Source organism: Camellia sinensis, chromosome 12, assembly GCF_055761805.1.
Source record: "Camellia sinensis isolate YWXY chromosome 12, ASM5576180v1, whole genome shotgun sequence".
Classification (NCBI taxonomy): Eukaryota; Viridiplantae; Streptophyta; class Magnoliopsida; order Ericales; family Theaceae; genus Camellia; species Camellia sinensis.
Genome location: NC_138972.1, coordinates 126,417,091 through 126,432,925, shown reverse-complemented (window position 1 = coordinate 126,432,925; position 15,835 = coordinate 126,417,091). Strand labels below are relative to the sequence as shown.

Here is a 15,835-nt window from a genome sequence, read left to right as displayed (position 1 = left end):
ATAATAAAAATTAGACTTAAAAATATTTGTTAAGATGTGTCAAGGTCATGTTTGTTATCCTGCATTAGTGGTGGGATTGGACTGGTAGTAAGGTTGGGATTTTGAAAGCATGTTTGTTATCCCATATCAATGGTGGGATTATTTATCCAGCCAGATTAGTAATCCCATTACACAGTAGGATTACCAAAGTTGGCGAGAGTATGAGATTAGAAAAATAGTGCGGTGATTGAAAAAATAAATGTATTCTTTTTCTTTCTTTTTTTACCCAAGTGCAGCATATTATTGTAAAAAAAAAAAAAATTGTACTTGTTTTAGAATTTTTTTTAATATAGAAATATATATATGTTTTTATTTTATATAAAAATAATTTAACAATCTCATCACTAACCATCTCTCCCACTTCCATCAAAACAAACGCACTTTTACTTAATCCACTCACTAACAATCCCCACATTAACAATCTCTTCACTAACTATCCCTTTACTAACAATCCTATCCAACCTAATCCGCCAAACAAACGTGGCCTAAGAGTTTATTAATTTTAGAGAGTGAGTGGTGGTGCAATGGATGTGTTAAGGGGTGTGTTAAAGTGTGTGCTAAATATATATATATATATATATATATGTGTGTGTGTGTATATAATAAATAAAATAAATAAATAATTTAGTTTAATCAAAAATTTTAAGCCCAAAACTAAATTTCAAGTCCAAAAAAAAAATCTCAACAAGCAAAAAAAATAAAAATAAAATAATTCACCGTTGACTGGTTAACGGGCCGGACGTCCGGCCGGTCAACCGGTAAGACCAATAAAACGCTTCCCTCCCCTAGGTAAAACGCTCACTACAAATAACAAACAACTTAACAACTGACACTAATACACACCACTAACACACACTTTAACAGATCTAAACCAAACACTTCCCTTCCCTAGCTAAAACTTAAAAACTGACACTAAAACTATCCTTAGCATCTCCACTGTGGACGCTCTTACGTGTTTTGGTAATGGGTATTTTTTATTTATTTTTTTTGTTTAGTAAATTTTTATTTTTATTTTTATTTTTAAGGTTTTAGATTTTAACGAAACAAATTGATTTTTTTTTAATTTAAAAGAAATCTAAGAAAAACAAAAATAAGTCAAAATAAGGAATTGTTAGATTAGTATACTTTTTGATTTTTTACTAAAAAATGTGAAATATGAATTAAGTTTGAAATGATGTGGTAGAGAGGTAATATCACTCAAAAAAGATAATTGTGACCCAAATAAAATGATGTGCTAAAACAACATGTGCTATTTTAACATATGCCAATCAAGCACTAAATAATTTTTTTACTTAATTTCGTCTTTAATATTTAAAAAAAAAAACTTTTTAAATTATTCTTGACAAGACAAATCGAAAAAAATAAAAAATGTTGATATAATTTTTAAAAAATTACTAAAAACAACCAAAATTAGAAGGAAGTGATTTTTTTTATTGCCAAAAAGTAATATTATAGTTCTCAAAAGTCTTGCCAAATATCTTTTATGTAAGATATTTAGGATTATTTTAGAAAAATAGTTATAATTAACTTTTTGGTAAAAAATTGATTATAATTAATTTTTTGTGAGAAAAAAAAAAATAAGTTATAATCTAAGAAGTGAATTATCACTTTCCAAAAATCCCTTAATAAAAATTTTGATAGAATTCTTGATGTCTAATATTTTTTGGAAAAATGCTTGCTCCCACTAATTAGTGCTCCCACTAATTAGGTGGCAGTGGGTCCCGCCATTAATGATGTGATATTTTGATCTTGGAATTGTGTTTTTTTTTTTTTTTTTTAATGCATTAGTACTATTTGTGGTGATGTTTTAGTGGGATAAATCATTGTTGTATTTTTTATTGCGAAAATAGGCCTAGACCCCAATCGTTAGGTTAGGATAGGTGTTGCACACCACTCCATCATAAGAAGAATCATATTCATCATATTCAAAATTTCATGGGTTGAGGAGGGAGAGGGAGAGCCTCTTTTTTCAAAAATAGTTTCTTCAAAGTCGAAAATCATGGAGGAGAGTTTAGCGAAGGTGAAGGTAGTCGGAGGAAACAGAGGTGAGTCATCGTCGGTTGACAAGTTCACTCATCAAGACAATGCGTGTCGGAGACTTATTCGTTCTCAATACCTCAAGATCATCCATGTTATTCGCGGTATTTTCTTCTTCTTCTTCTTCTTCTTCTTCTTCTTCTATTTTTCTACTTCTGGGTTTTGTTTGATTACTTATTTATTTATTTAAATATATTGTTTTGTTTTATATTTTTAATAATCAATGATGATGATGATGATGATGATGATGTGTAGAAAAAAGAGATGATATATCAAGTGTGGATTCGAACAAGTTCCAGTCCATCATGACTCAAGTGGAGGACTTGCATAAACATGGTCTCTCTCTCTCTCTCTCTCTCTCATGTTCTATTATTGAAGAAAATTATCAACATGATAAATAGAGGGGGTTGTATTGAATTTTTTAGTGAATAGTTATTATTGGTGTTTTTCCTTTTATTTTGTTTTGCTATATGAAGACTTTAAACCCTAAACCCTAATTATTTACTTATTTAAATGGAACCTCCCCAAGGCGCCTTTAGACTTGCTCCAGTAGAGTAAACACATGATACTTTGTATAATGTGCATAGTTGTAGTTTGTCCTCTTTCTTTTTTCTTTTTTGGTTCAAAATTGAAGTATATTGGTATGAATCAATTTTGAGCAAATGGTTTTTAGGGTTATGCGGTACAAATTGTTCATGAATGTGGGTTGTTTTGTATTATCAATAAAAAATTGTGTAATAAATTCGATTGGCATTACAGATTGTTCACTTGTTTAGATATGTCAACTAATCAATTTCATGTTCAGAGACAATTTTAATAGAATTTTGTAGCACACTTTAGAAGGCAAACAACATTTATGTGTTTCCAAAATCAATAGTGACAAATTGTTTGATGATAATTATGTATATCAGTACACTTGAAAGTTGAAATCATTTTTACCGACAAATTTGTATGGTTATGCTGTGCAAGTGGTAGATTTTTGCATAGCCATCTTGTTTTTCAAATTTTGATAGCTTATCAAATTGTTTGGTTGTCTACATATATATATAGCTATAACTGAAATTTTATGTTTGAAAAGGATCTTGCTATATGTTTTGGTTCCAAAGATTAGTTACTTTGCTTTGAAGTTGATAATTAGAAAATGTTGTTGCTGTGAACAGTCTCTATAGACCTTCTTTGAACGCATTAATTTTTTATATGAGTAGGGCGCGTGAAGGTTTTCCAAAAGATCACATGTAAGGTGGTTTGTAGGCATTGCAACTACATTTATTTATTTTTAAAAAATTTATTTATTTTTTCAGTTCAGAAGCCAAGGGAGCAAGTTGCAGATGGAGAGGCTCTAATGAATCTTTCTAGGACTTTGTTGACCTCTGTTAAATCACATATCGGAGGAGGTGTTACTCCATCGGATTTCATATCATGTTTGCTGAGAGACTTCACAAAAGTACAAGGAAGAAAAGGAACCTCGGACTTTGAAGCTGCCCACAAGAACTCTATCCTCTGGAAAGAAATTGGCTTTGCTGTTTCACCCATTTTCAAGAATTTCCGAGGGTGTTGCACCATGTGAGTGTGGTCACCCCTCTCTAATCTAAAAAAAGTCAGCAATAACTAAGGGGCTTTTTGCTTCCTCATCTCATCATCTTTATTTGTAAGCGACTTTTTGTCTTGTTAACACTTTCTGTTTTCCCTATTTCACTCAAGGCTTGGACCCATGCAAACTGAAGTTAAGCAGCGGAACGTTGCAGTTTACAGAAAACGGGCAAAACAAACTGAAAGTTCTCAGCCCCAACAGGTATATATAATTGTGTTGCTATATATATTGACTGTGGAAAACTTGATGATTTTCAAGTTTTAGCATTTGTTTATTTACCAAGTGCTAAATTTCTCAAATTTCTTTACATAATTTTTAGGAATGTAACAGCGTTAAGTACTTAGACACACAATTTTAGTTGTTTACTATGATGATTTATTTCTTTAGATCATTCTAATATTTGTGTAGTCGAATAATCTTTTGTGAGTGCATTGCATTATTTATACATGAGATTTTAACTCATAAAATTCAAATCTAGTAATGGTGCCAGGTTCTTTCAACAGTATGTATTCATTCATGTAAATTTCTTGTTACAATAGCTCGGTAATACTGGGGCAGAAGAAAAGAGGACAGATACTGACGAGAATATGTTGACCATGTTCAACATCTTGAAGAGCAAGAGAAGGGTTAAACTTGAAAGTTTGATATTGAATAGAAAATCTTTTGCACAGACAGTGGAAAATTTATTTGCTCTGTCTTTCTTGGTCAAAGATGGGCGGGTTTTAATGGCTGTGGATGAAAAGGGCTCTCATCTTGTTTGTAAGACACAACAACTCATAACAACATCCATTTGAGAATATTGTTTAGTTATTTGTTTTTGTATTATATTTGTAGTTATTGACTTTCTTTTCAGCGCCAACAAATGCTGCTGATGCCCCTTCTGTTATGTCGGGTAAAGTTGCTTACAGCCATTTTGTCTTCAGATATGATTTCAAGGATTGGAAGGTACAAAACTAAAGAATTTTATTGTAATTGATGTGCATATAAATAGAAATCGTCATGTAAATGAGATGGTATGAAACTTCTCTAGAACTTAGATGTTAGATTGGGTATAAATGTCATCTTTATGATGATTTTTTTAAAGTTTTAAGTATTTGTCTGTCCAAATACTCTGTTCTAGCTTTGTTTGTCTTGTGAATTATGTGGTGGTCATCAACCTCTTTTATATTGTCATCTTTATGATGAAAATTTGGAAAGCAAGTATTTGTCTGTCGACTCCCAATACTTTATTCAAGTGGAGAGATTATTATTACATGGGTGCAGAATAGCATGTGATTGTGTACCCGACCAATAGTGTTTTATGATTTACTCAAAAAAATTCTAATTTTTCGAACCATTGAAGCATATACCCCCTTATTATTGAGTGGGTACACAAACCATTATCTGTTTTGTGAACTATGTAATTATTAACATCTTTTTGAAAATTCTTTATGTGCTTCGATTGTTTATTTCCTACAAATGTAATTTGTGCTTGTATATGTGTGTGGTTTTGCAGTTGATGATGGATTTTTTGGCAGTTGGAGAGGAGTTGATGCCCCATAGGGATTTTTCGAACATTGGCAGTTGTTCCCAAGGGAAGCCAGCGGCTGCAAATGCAAATGATTGTCAGGCACCATTGCAGCATCTGGCGACTGTAAAGAACCTATCAGTTGTTGTTGGAGACTCTTCTGGGATTGGTGATGCCAATAGTGGCATCCGGAGGTGCAAGCGTAAACTTGAGTTCCTTTCTGTTTGATGCCTCGCCGTAAATATATATGTTTTGGAATATGATTTGTGATGTATATAGTAACTAGGCAGGTAGATAAGTTTTTGTTTATCTACTATTCAGCGTGTTTGGTTTGAGTTTTCTGGATTAAGTTTTTAAAAAATTAAATTTTTTAGTTCTCGTATTTTTTTGTTTTTAGTAAATATTTTTTAAATTTTAAATATTTTTTTTACTTTTTTAGATGCACCTTAGTTAGATGCATCTAAAAAGTAAAAAAATTGTGAAAAAATATTTTTAAAAATTAATAAATACATAAAAATATAAAAAATGTACTGAATTTTTGTTTTTTTTTGTATTTTTGATATTTAGTGAATTTTTAAAAGATTTTTTTTATAATTTTTTTTTATTTTTTAGGTGTATTTATGTTAGGTGTGTCTAAAAAGTAAAAAAATTGCTTAAAATATTATAAAAATTCAGTAAAAATTAAAAAGTAAAATTTTCTGAAAAATGAAAATAAGCAAGCTGATTAGTTTCTTAGTTAGGTTCTAACTTTTGTATTACATTTTCCCTTGGTCAGAGGTTTGGTGTCTGGACTCTAGGGTGCTCAGTGGGGAAAAATTTTCTCGGTCTGGCTTTGGTCCAATTCATCATCGGACTGGATTGTGCTGTTGGGTTCGTGAAGGTCCACCACGAGTCCCGTTTTGAAAATCTGAACTGTTGAATGTGTAGAACTCTTCGAGTACTATATGCTTGTAAAAAATTACGTTGATCGGATATCGATAGCTATGTGATCAAATTAGTTTTTTGTCAACTATTAATTTATTTACCGTCCATTTTTTTTATACAAAATTGATTTGATCACATAGCTATCGATATTCGATCAACGTGATTTTTTATAAACATATAGTACTTGAAGAGTTCTACACATTGAACGATTCAGATTTTCAAAACGGGACCCGTGGTGGCTCCCACAGGCCCAACAGCATAATCGAATCCAATGATAGACTAGACCAAAGCCAGACCCAATTTATTTTGGTTGAAATTGACTTCATTCTAACTAGAATCGTTGATTGTGGTAAGTCGTAAAAGTGGTTACAGTACTCTCTCTTTCTCTTGATTGTCGTGGTAAGTCAGTAAGTGATTCATGCAGGGCCTGGCACACTAAAGCCAAGGAAATGAATGCAACTACCGTGCCCAAGGCCAATGTTTTCAATACCTGACTGAATCAGTCCGGGGAGCATCTATTTTCATACACCACTCTCTCTTTCTTCATACATCTTTCATACACAACTTTTCAATATACTCTCTCATTAAGTGTGTGAAAAGAGGGGATATAGTGTGTGCAAATAGAAGTTCCCTCGGTCCAGATAATCACCAAATGAAATTCCAAATCTAGTTCCCCTTCTACCCTCAATCGAAATGTACTGTTAAGAAAGAAAAAAGAGTTAGGATATTTCAAAGACTCTTTAAATGAGGTTTGCCAACTATTAGCAATTGGATTAAAAGTTAATTTTTTGATTTTTTTGAGTCACATTAGTTCTCTGTTTTTTTACATATTTCCTCAAAAAAAAGGCAAAAAATTAATTTTTAATCTCCTCAAAATATGCAATGGGGCTAGTTATTACAATAGTTATTTTAACAAAATTTTTCGAAGTTAATTACATTTGAAGAGCTTTGGAAGGCTTTTTAAACAATATATATAGATAGATTAAATAGAGTAACTTTGGAGTATATAAATAATAAAAAAAAAAATTAGGCAAAATAAAGAATTCCTTTTTTTAATATTTTAAGTAGTAGAAAATGAAGATTATTGTTGGAACTGCTCTTAGAGGATCTCCAAGAGACTCTTTAAATAAAGCTTGTTAGCTATTATAGTTATTATCATCATAATTTAGTCACTCTAAACAAATTAGCTATTACAATAGTTATTTTAACAAAAAAAATTCAAAATTAACTGCATTTGAAGAGCATTGGGAAGCTCTTTAAATAGTTTATGTATGATTTGTAAAATAAAAAATAACGTTGGTGTATATAGATAAAAAATTTAATAAAAATATATTAGACAAAATAAAGAAATATCTTTTAGCTAGTAAATAAGAAATATCTCTTTTTATATTTTAGCTAGTGAAAAATGAAATTACTCTAAGAAGGGTTTGCGCATCCACAACACCAGGAGGATCATGCTTAATAAGTAAACCTCATTAATTAGGCCACCTTGTATTAGTAGAGATACCCAAACACTGCCTCAACTGATTGTTTTTAGAGCGATGATTTAAATCATACCTAGTCAAATGTAGCCCAGAGATGCCAGTACAGCAGGAAAATACAAACAGGCAATGTTGAGAGCATTAAATTTAGCACATCAAAAATACCACATGAAAAGAATTGGAGCAGAGAAAATGAGAAACACATCAAATTGTTTGTATTTCCTGCATTCTATCAAGTTCGTCGTCGGATTTCACAGTTGGAGATTAATTGTTTTAAATTCAACAAAGAGCACATAATGGGAAGTCATACTCGAAAATCTTTTTCCATAATTATATCAGAAACAAGAAGAAAGTCCCTTTGGAAGAAACAGATGCTCTCATGACAAAATGGGGTTGGCTGGCCAAGCCATTCTTGGGTGATGACCATAAGGGGGTTTAAAGAAGAGAAAAACAGCAACACCACCACTAACCTAAGATTTCAAATCTCCTCTTCTATCCTGTAAACCATCCGATACCTCTAATGCTTATTCTTTGGAATATCAAGGTCTTTAAATATAGGACTATCCACTCCCACGCCCATCGCATTCAGACCGTTGTCAACGTATATAACAGCACCAGTGATGGCAGAAGCCAATGGCGATACCAGGAAGGCAGCGGTGTTTCCCACCTCATCTGTTTCATATGTTTCTCAAACTCAGTTATAATGGGCAAGATAAATATTATAGGAGGGGAAAATGCAAGGAAAAGCACAAGCTCTAGGTGATTTACCTGCAGATAGCTCTTTTTGCAAAGGAGCGTTTTCTAACGAGTAATCAATCATCATATCTATGAATCCAATTGCTTTTGCAGCTCGGCTTCTCAATGGACCTGATAAATTTTCCCTTGCCAGTCAAAAGACAGAAGATTGACTAAACAAGAATACAAGTAAGATATTTACACGTTCATACAAGGTCTCACCATGTTTTGACAGGGAATTAAGCCATTTTATTTGTCATGGCAGAATGAGTAATTGTAAGGTTGAATTCGCAAGGTGCTTGTGGAAACGTGTCAACTATATCATTAGTTAATGTGTCCCAAGAGAAAACAAGAGCTACCCAAAAGGGTCAAAACTATAATGACACCTTAAACAGCAAGAAAAGCCCCAAGAGGAACCGACTGCTTAATTGAAACATTCAAGATGTTTAAGAACCAAACAAACTAATGTGTGCCTGTCCTAACACACATAAAATGCTCTGGAAAGATAGTGTAGTACGTAGTTTTATCTGTATGCACGGATTCAATGGCTTGATATAACAAATCAATATAATTGAATACAGTAAAATTGCAGAACATTGCCCTTGCCGAGGTGGTGAAAGATAACTTTCTGATCAATTAGAGACATCTGAGAGTTGGTAAACACTTCATTCATTAAGGTTGCATCATTAGTTGAACCACCAAACATCATTTCTTAAACTTCAGCAAATACTCAACTTTGAACGGCGGACCTACCACTGAACATGATAGGTAGGATCTAAAAGAATTCCATAACCTTTCTTTTCTAACGAGTAACACAAAAAATTGAAGATGGAGCAAAGTACCAGCAGATATTGTGTTGACCCTAATCTTATGATTCCTTCCCGCCTCAAAAGCAAGCACCTGACTCAATCAATAGATCTGTGCTGTTAAAACCATAAAAATAGGGGAAAACTACAGAAAATCAAGGTCAATCAAAACCTTCAAAGGTAATTAAAGGAGAACTAACTTTTGTGTCACTCTCTAGTGCTGCTTTTGCTGAACTCATGCCTCCACCATAACTGTGTATGATTACAGTTTAAAAATAAGAACTCTCGCCCATGTTTGATACAGTACAAAGATAAGACTCTCATCCATCAAATAAATTTATTGTATGGAAACAAGAACAATGTGCTAAGCAAGATAAACACAAACCCAGGAATGATTCTCTCAGAAGCAATGTATGTAAGGGAAATTGAGGACCCACCTGCAATAACAACCATTCTTAGATTCTACCATGTTGCCAAGTAACTCATATAAACCAAAAATCAAAATAGAACATAGAACAGATACAAAAGATAAAGAGATGGCACGGATCATCTCATTGGAGTGAGAAGCATGCCTGGGTTCATAATCGGAATAAAATGTTTCAGTAAAGAAACATAGGAATAACTTGATGCAGATATTGCTGCAAGATATCCCTTCCTGGATGTCTCCAACAGAGGTTTAGTGACCTAAACACAAAATTTACCCCTATTAAGTAACAAGATGAACGATGTATAGAATGATGGTGTAAAGACAAACTACACACAAGAAATTACGTACCTCTGGCCCATTAGCAAGTGAGTGCACAAGAATGTCAATGCTTCCAAAATCCTGTTTCACAGATTCTGCAACCTCCTGTGAGATATTTCAAAAACAAATAGTGAGATCATGGTTGTTGTTTACATGTCAAGATCTGCAATAACCAACTTGAAGTTCAAGCATCTACAATGTCTTGAAGCTTAAAAGATCCTAAAATTAGCTTGAGTTGATCAGCGTTGAAATGAGATTAAATTATCAAAACAACTGAAAGGGGTGGACTAGGTACACTCAAACATTTGACTTTTTGCATAAGGTAAAATAAAACCAGTAGCTGTGCATGGGCTCACATCCAGGCACAGTGTATAGTTAAAGACAAGGTTTAGCTTCGCTATTTAGTGGTGGCATGAGGTTTACCCTCAATTTTAAGTGAATAGTTGGAATTTGACTCTGAACCTTTGAACTACACACTTTCAAAACTCCTCTACCAATAATTAAATATGCAAAGCAGAGAGTGGAAGAAAAAATATACCTGAACAGTCCACTTGGATGATCCAGCATAGCGCTTATTTGCTTTTATCTGCATGGAGCCACATCATAACAATTTAATGGAAAACATACTTGATCATTTTTAATCTGCATTATGAAATTTATACACTTTTGCTTTACATCTTCAGGTACATCCTCAGGATTGTCAAAGACTGCATCTAGGGGATATACTTTGGTAATCTCCATCAAAGAACCATTAGGCAATCTGAAACATTAAATTTGACATTAGCAAAGGCCAATTATTAGGCATTGCCCATTCATGAGACAGAAACATAAGACTAAAATCTTACACGCGTGATTCATCAAACTTGCCACGTCGTAAGCTGCTCTCAAAAATGTTTAAAGCCTGTAAAAAAAGTTTCCTAATCAATAACCAGACAAATTGAAAAAAGTAAAGAGATCTCTGGAAATAAGGTGAAAACTACCATCATGGAGCTTAACCAATCCACTTACAGGAACCCAAGTGCCAACAAGGATTTCGGCACCTGCAGCAGCCAGAGATTTTGCAATAGCCCAGCCATATCCATTGTCATCAGCTACACCAGCAATAAATGCCCTTTTACCTATAAAGAGCACTTTCAGTTTTAGATGATGAAAGACTACTGATATAATGTTCTATCATAAAACAAGAAGACAAAGAAGGAAGCCACTAAATTGACTTGCAATCAAAATTGAATAAAATTAGAAGACACTGCAACATGACAGAGGCTTGGAAATTTATTTGATATAGTTTCTCAGATTACATAATAAATTCTAATGAAAGTAAACTTTTATGTTGAGACACAACTCATGGATAACTGGATGAGAACTGTTTTTACAAGTGTTTTAGGAGGGAACAACCAACGCAAGGAAAGTCAAATAGAAAATGACATTATCATCAGTTACATATTACTTTAGTTATACTGCTATCAAGAAACAAAGTGACAAATGAAAGCCATGTATTCAACAATCTTGCAGTCAAAATTTTCAAAACTACAAAATTATCCAATAGCAAAAATGACAACGATCCAAGCAAATATTGACATAATGTCTCACATTATTTAAAACTTAAATTTTTAATGAACGTAAATTTAACTCCCTGTTGAAGATGAGTACACAAAGTTCACTGAAATGCCACTGTGAGAGTTATCTGTTAATCTCCCATGATTTTGTAGAATGATGAACCAGTTCATGAGACCTTCTTCTAGTTATGTTCTAGACTCTAGTAGTGAATATCCAAACAAGGAAATCATAATACACAACTCTAGAGCATTTATATGAATCAAACACTGCAAGGTAGTTCATAGTAGCTGGAAGTCAGTAATCAACTAACATTTCATTTTGTTACAAGCAGAGAAACCATAATAGGAGACTCCACAATAAAAACATATACACAAATTAAGGAAATACATGAATCACCTTTCAAATCAATTGGTAACCCTGATGCAGGCTTGTTTTCACCAGATTCAGACATAGCCCTTGTAACAACCTTCTCAAATTTTACAGGAGATGACATGAAATTGCGCTGAAAATGTTGCAGAGATGATATATGACAAGCACTAGCAAGCCTAGCCCATGATATCCCTTTAGAATCAGCACCAACACTTGCTGCGCAAGCCTTGAAAATTCTGCTAGTAGATGAAATGGAGGGCCTTGCAGCACCAATTTGCAGGCCAGTAGCAGCAGTTGCCGCCATTTTCAAAAGACGAAATCCTGAAGAAGAAAATAGAAACCTGTGCAATATACCTGAATCAGAAATGTTTTACATAAAATTTATCTTCCTGATAACTTAAAGATCTTTGCAGAGTGAGTACACCATATGCAAAATCAGAGAACCACTAGAAATAGAAAGAGAGACAATTAAAGAGAACTGGTAGATCTTTTAAAATAATGGACTTGATGTTAAAGTCTTTGCCATGTGAGACCAAGCTATGCAAGAAAGTCTACCCAATTGAGCATAATTAAGGTATTTAGCTTGGGCTCTATAATGTTTGATTCCCTAAATAGAAAGAGGGTTACTTTACAAATTTAGCTAATTGCTCAACTGACTGCAATAGCCCTCATGAAACCTTATTGTAGCTTTGTTAACAACATCATTTTTCCAGTGCAATGATCCCAAACGAGGATTCTGGCTCTTGCTACTCAACATTGTGAGTGTACAAGAATATTCACAAATAAATGAGGAATTCGTAATTGCATACCGCAACTAGAACTGCCCTGTAAAAACCAGAATCATAAACTACGTTGTCAACATAGCTTATCCAAAACCATAAGGGCCTATGGCAATTTGTCAATTTTGGGAAATCAAAAATAAAATTAAAGGAAAGATTTCAACATTTCAGTTTCCTACTTCGTTCTTTTCACTGAATTTATTTTCTCAGCAACCAAGCATAGTTCGTGCTTATAGATCTACTAATTACACGAAATAAGCAACAATTAGCTGTTATTTATCTCCTTCAAGCACAAATACATCACACACACACACACAAAAAAAACCCAAATAGACTTGCATATTTTCTCAGCAGCACAATGTCCCAAACACAACATAACATACTTATATGACTAACCTACAAAAACGGTGCTTGTAAATCTTCCAATTAAGCTAAAAAAAAAAAAAAACCCAAATAGACTTCAATTTACCTCTATTGTTTTTCTCAGAAACCAAAGCTTATGATCAAGAAACATAAATACTGCTTATAAATCTACTAATTAAAGCTAAGAATCAACATATAGAACAGTGATTTTCATCACCTTCAAGTACAAATAGTTATATAGAATTGATTTAGAGAGAGAAAGTGAAGTAACCTGTGTGCGACCGAAGGAGCCAATGTGGGTGGTGATTGAAGTGGGGGTTGAATGTAAATTAGTGAAGACGAAATGCTTAGTTGTTATCAAGCTGGAATTTGTCGAAACCCTAGAAAATTTAATGGCTCTCAACTCCAGAACATGTGGGCTGGGAGTGAGCCAGAAGTACTAGAAGTAGGAGAAGAAGAAGAAGTTCACACTCCCAAGGTTGCGATGAATTCTCGAGGCGCTCTGTCTCTCTCTCTCTCTGAGTGGGTATTTACATCGACCCGTTCACCCGCCCAGTCCGTCCGATTCATTTTCTAGGTTTTGGAAAAAGATATTTTAGTTCATAAAATTAAGGGATAAATTACCCATAAATCCTAAAAGGAGGAAAGTTAAATTATTTGGTCTCGAGGGTTTTCTTGTACACTAATTAATTTCATTTTTTTGGTAAGTGTTATTTAGATTGGCTTGATTTTATTTTGATTAAATGTTATACCAGCACTATCATAAATACCACCACTATCATAAGTTTTAGCATCTATGTAGCAATGTGGGTTCCCAATTTCGTTAAAGTTGTTTATGTCAATGATTTTGTTAGACTTATTTATTTTAATGATTTATTTAATTATATTTTTAATTTATTTAGAAGAGACAAATAGAATTAAAATTTATTTTAATGATTTATTTGAAAAAAAAAATAGAATTCAAAATTTATTTTGATAATTTATTTAATTATGTTTTAAATAGAATCTAAAATTTATTTTGATGATTTATTTAATTATGTTTGAAAGAGAAAAATAGAATCAAAATTTATTTTGTCCCATTATTTCTCACCTAAACTTTTATCCTAAATACTGTTTGAATGTATTTAATATTTGATTAAATCAGGAGTTCAAACAGCCCAAAATAGATATTCAAATAGCTCAGCACAACAGCAGTTCAAAAAGTTCAAGTGAAAAATATTCAAATTTGTAATGATGGGGTGGAAGATATTCAAATTAGTAATGATGGAAGTACAACGACTATAAATGGCTATATTCAAAAGGTTCAAAAGGTTCAAGTGAAAGATATTCAAATTTGTAATGATAGAATGGAAAATATTCAAATTGGTAATGATGGAAGTACAACGGTTATAAAGAGCTATAAATTCAAATGAATACAACGGCTATAAGTTTCGTTATATATACCAAAGCCTCTAATGTAAACAAGTTATAAAAAAAATTGAAAAATATTCTTTGATCTATAATCACTCACATCTATTCTCTGAAAAATTCTCTGATGAGTGTTCTTCAATTTTTGTTTACATCTTATTTCAGAAATTATACACTGAGATGTATAGCTTTAAGCCCATATTTCCTGTGTGAGGTTTACAGAAAAACCAGAGCTTCATTTTTATATCTATTTTTGATAGATAATTCTTATAGCTTTCTGTGAAAGCAAAAACACATTCTTTTCAACATTGTAAGAGTGTAGTACACTCAGTATTCTTGACTTAGAAAATCTGTACAAAATTCGTGAAGGATTGCTCAATTTGTAAAGAGGTTGCTAGCACCCCCGTGAAGTTAGAGCATAGTGAAAAATCTCAAGTGAAGCTTGAGAAGTGGACGTAGGCCGAATTGAAACCGAACCACTATAAATTTGTTTGCCTCTCTTTCCCTTGTCTCTTTATTTTATTTAAATTGTTGTAGCTATCTTTCACATTTTCACTGTGCTAAAATCATTAACTGACATAGTTGTTAGAACACTTGTTTTAATTTATTTCATTAACTATATTTATCTATTGTGCTAGTCATAATTTTTATTAGGGTATTATTAATTTTTAATTGTAATTAATTCACCTCCCATCTTAGGTTGTCTTTTGGATAACAATTGGTATCAGAGCCTAGACTCTTATTTTAGATTTAACTATCTAGGAGTTTCGATCCATGGCAACATTAGCTAAAGGACAAGCCACAAATAGGCCACCATTGTTTGACGGAAACAACTATAGTCATTGGAAGGATAAAATGACCCTATATCTACAAGCCATTGATTATGCCATGTGAATTTTTGTCACCAAAGGTCCAAAATTCCTACCAATTTAGTAGACAATATTAGTTTACCTAAAATTGAAGATGAATGTAATGAGAGAGATCATAAATTATTGCAAGCCAATATTAAAGCCAAACTCACCCTTATTTGTGGATTAGACTCCAATTAGTATAATAGAATTTCAATTTGTGATTCGGCAAAAGAAATTTGGAACAAACTTGAGGTAACGTATGAAGGTACAAACCAAGTGAAGGAATCTCATATTGATATGCTTGTTCATAGTTATGAATTGTTTAAAATAAACTCTGATGAATCTATTTCAAGTTGTTTACTAGATTTATTGAAATTGTAAACTCTTTGAAATCTCTTGGCAAAACTTATACTAACAGTGAGTTGGTAAGAAAAATTCTTAGGTGTTTACTAAAGAATGAGGAAGCAAAGGTCATGGCCATTATAGAAGCCAAAAATCTCTCCACACTTGGATTGGATAAGCTTATGGGTTCCCTTATGACTCATGAGATCACCATGAAAGGACATGAGGATGTTGAAAATAAAAAGAAAAGTGGAATTGCATTCAAAGTCTCATCAAATGAAGAAGAATATGAAAACTCCAGT

General features: G+C 32.8%; 2 protein-coding genes across 4 annotated transcripts; one reads left to right on the top strand and one right to left on the bottom strand.

Moving 5' to 3' along the window:
- The first annotated feature begins 1,851 nt into the window (after positions 1–1,851).
- LOC114302332 (non-structural maintenance of chromosomes element 4 homolog A-like) lies at positions 1,852–5,556 on the top strand. 2 transcript variants are annotated; one of them, XM_082897973.1, is made up of 7 exons: positions 1,852–2,180; positions 2,332–2,412; positions 3,378–3,639; positions 3,778–3,868; positions 4,207–4,426; positions 4,521–4,612; positions 5,163–5,556. In XM_082897973.1, the coding sequence occupies exons 1-7, from the start codon at positions 2,039–2,041 to the stop codon at positions 5,400–5,402; spliced, it is 1,128 nt and encodes a 375-aa protein (XP_082754099.1). In that variant the 5' UTR covers positions 1,852–2,038; the 3' UTR covers positions 5,403–5,556. The 2 variants fall into 2 exon arrangements, with proteins under 2 accessions (XP_082754099.1, XP_082754100.1); XM_082897974.1 differs by having other exon boundaries at positions 1,893–2,180; positions 4,566–4,612.
- Positions 5,557–7,772: 2,216 nt separating this feature from the next.
- LOC114313857 (enoyl-[acyl-carrier-protein] reductase [NADH], chloroplastic) lies at positions 7,773–13,583 on the bottom strand. Of its 2 annotated transcripts, XM_082899825.1 has the most exons (14): positions 13,321–13,339; positions 13,205–13,277; positions 11,819–12,132; positions 10,874–10,983; positions 10,711–10,766; positions 10,541–10,625; positions 10,404–10,451; positions 9,896–9,970; positions 9,693–9,804; positions 9,506–9,557; positions 9,321–9,372; positions 9,157–9,214; positions 8,348–8,446; positions 7,773–8,251 (listed from the first exon to the last, which is right to left on the bottom strand). In XM_082899825.1, exons 3-14 carry the CDS (start codon positions 12,093–12,095, stop codon positions 8,097–8,099), a joined length of 1,179 nt encoding a protein of 392 aa, XP_082755951.1. In that variant the 5' UTR covers positions 12,096–12,132; positions 13,205–13,277; positions 13,321–13,339; the 3' UTR covers positions 7,773–8,096. The 2 variants fall into 2 exon arrangements, with proteins under 2 accessions (XP_082755951.1, XP_028116073.1); XM_028260272.2 differs by having other exon boundaries at positions 11,819–12,145; positions 13,205–13,583.
- Between the last annotated feature and the right edge of the window lie 2,252 nt (positions 13,584–15,835).

Excerpts from the sequence above, each read along its gene's own strand:
- LOC114302332 (XM_082897973.1), top strand. The coding sequence starts at position 2,039 with ATGGAGGAGAGTTTAGCGAAGGTGAAGGTAGTCGGAGGAAACAGAGGT. Across the intron at positions 4,427-4,520 it reads AAAGGGCTCTCATCTTGTTT|CGCCAACAAATGCTGCTGAT; the intron begins GTAAGACACAAC and ends CTTTCTTTTCAG. Across the intron at positions 4,613-5,162 it reads ATGATTTCAAGGATTGGAAG|TTGATGATGGATTTTTTGGC; the intron begins GTACAAAACTAA and ends GTGGTTTTGCAG.
- LOC114313857 (XM_028260272.2), bottom strand. The coding sequence starts at position 12,095 with ATGGCGGCAACTGCTGCTACTGGCCTGCAAATTGGTGCTGCAAGGCCC. Across the intron at positions 9,971-10,403 it reads CATCCAAGTGGACTGTTCAG|GAGGTTGCAGAATCTGTGAA; the intron begins GTATATTTTTTC and ends AATATCTCACAG. Across the intron at positions 8,447-9,156 it reads GGTCAACACAATATCTGCTG|GTCCATTGAGAAGCCGAGCT; the intron begins GTACTTTGCTCC and ends AAAATTTATCAG.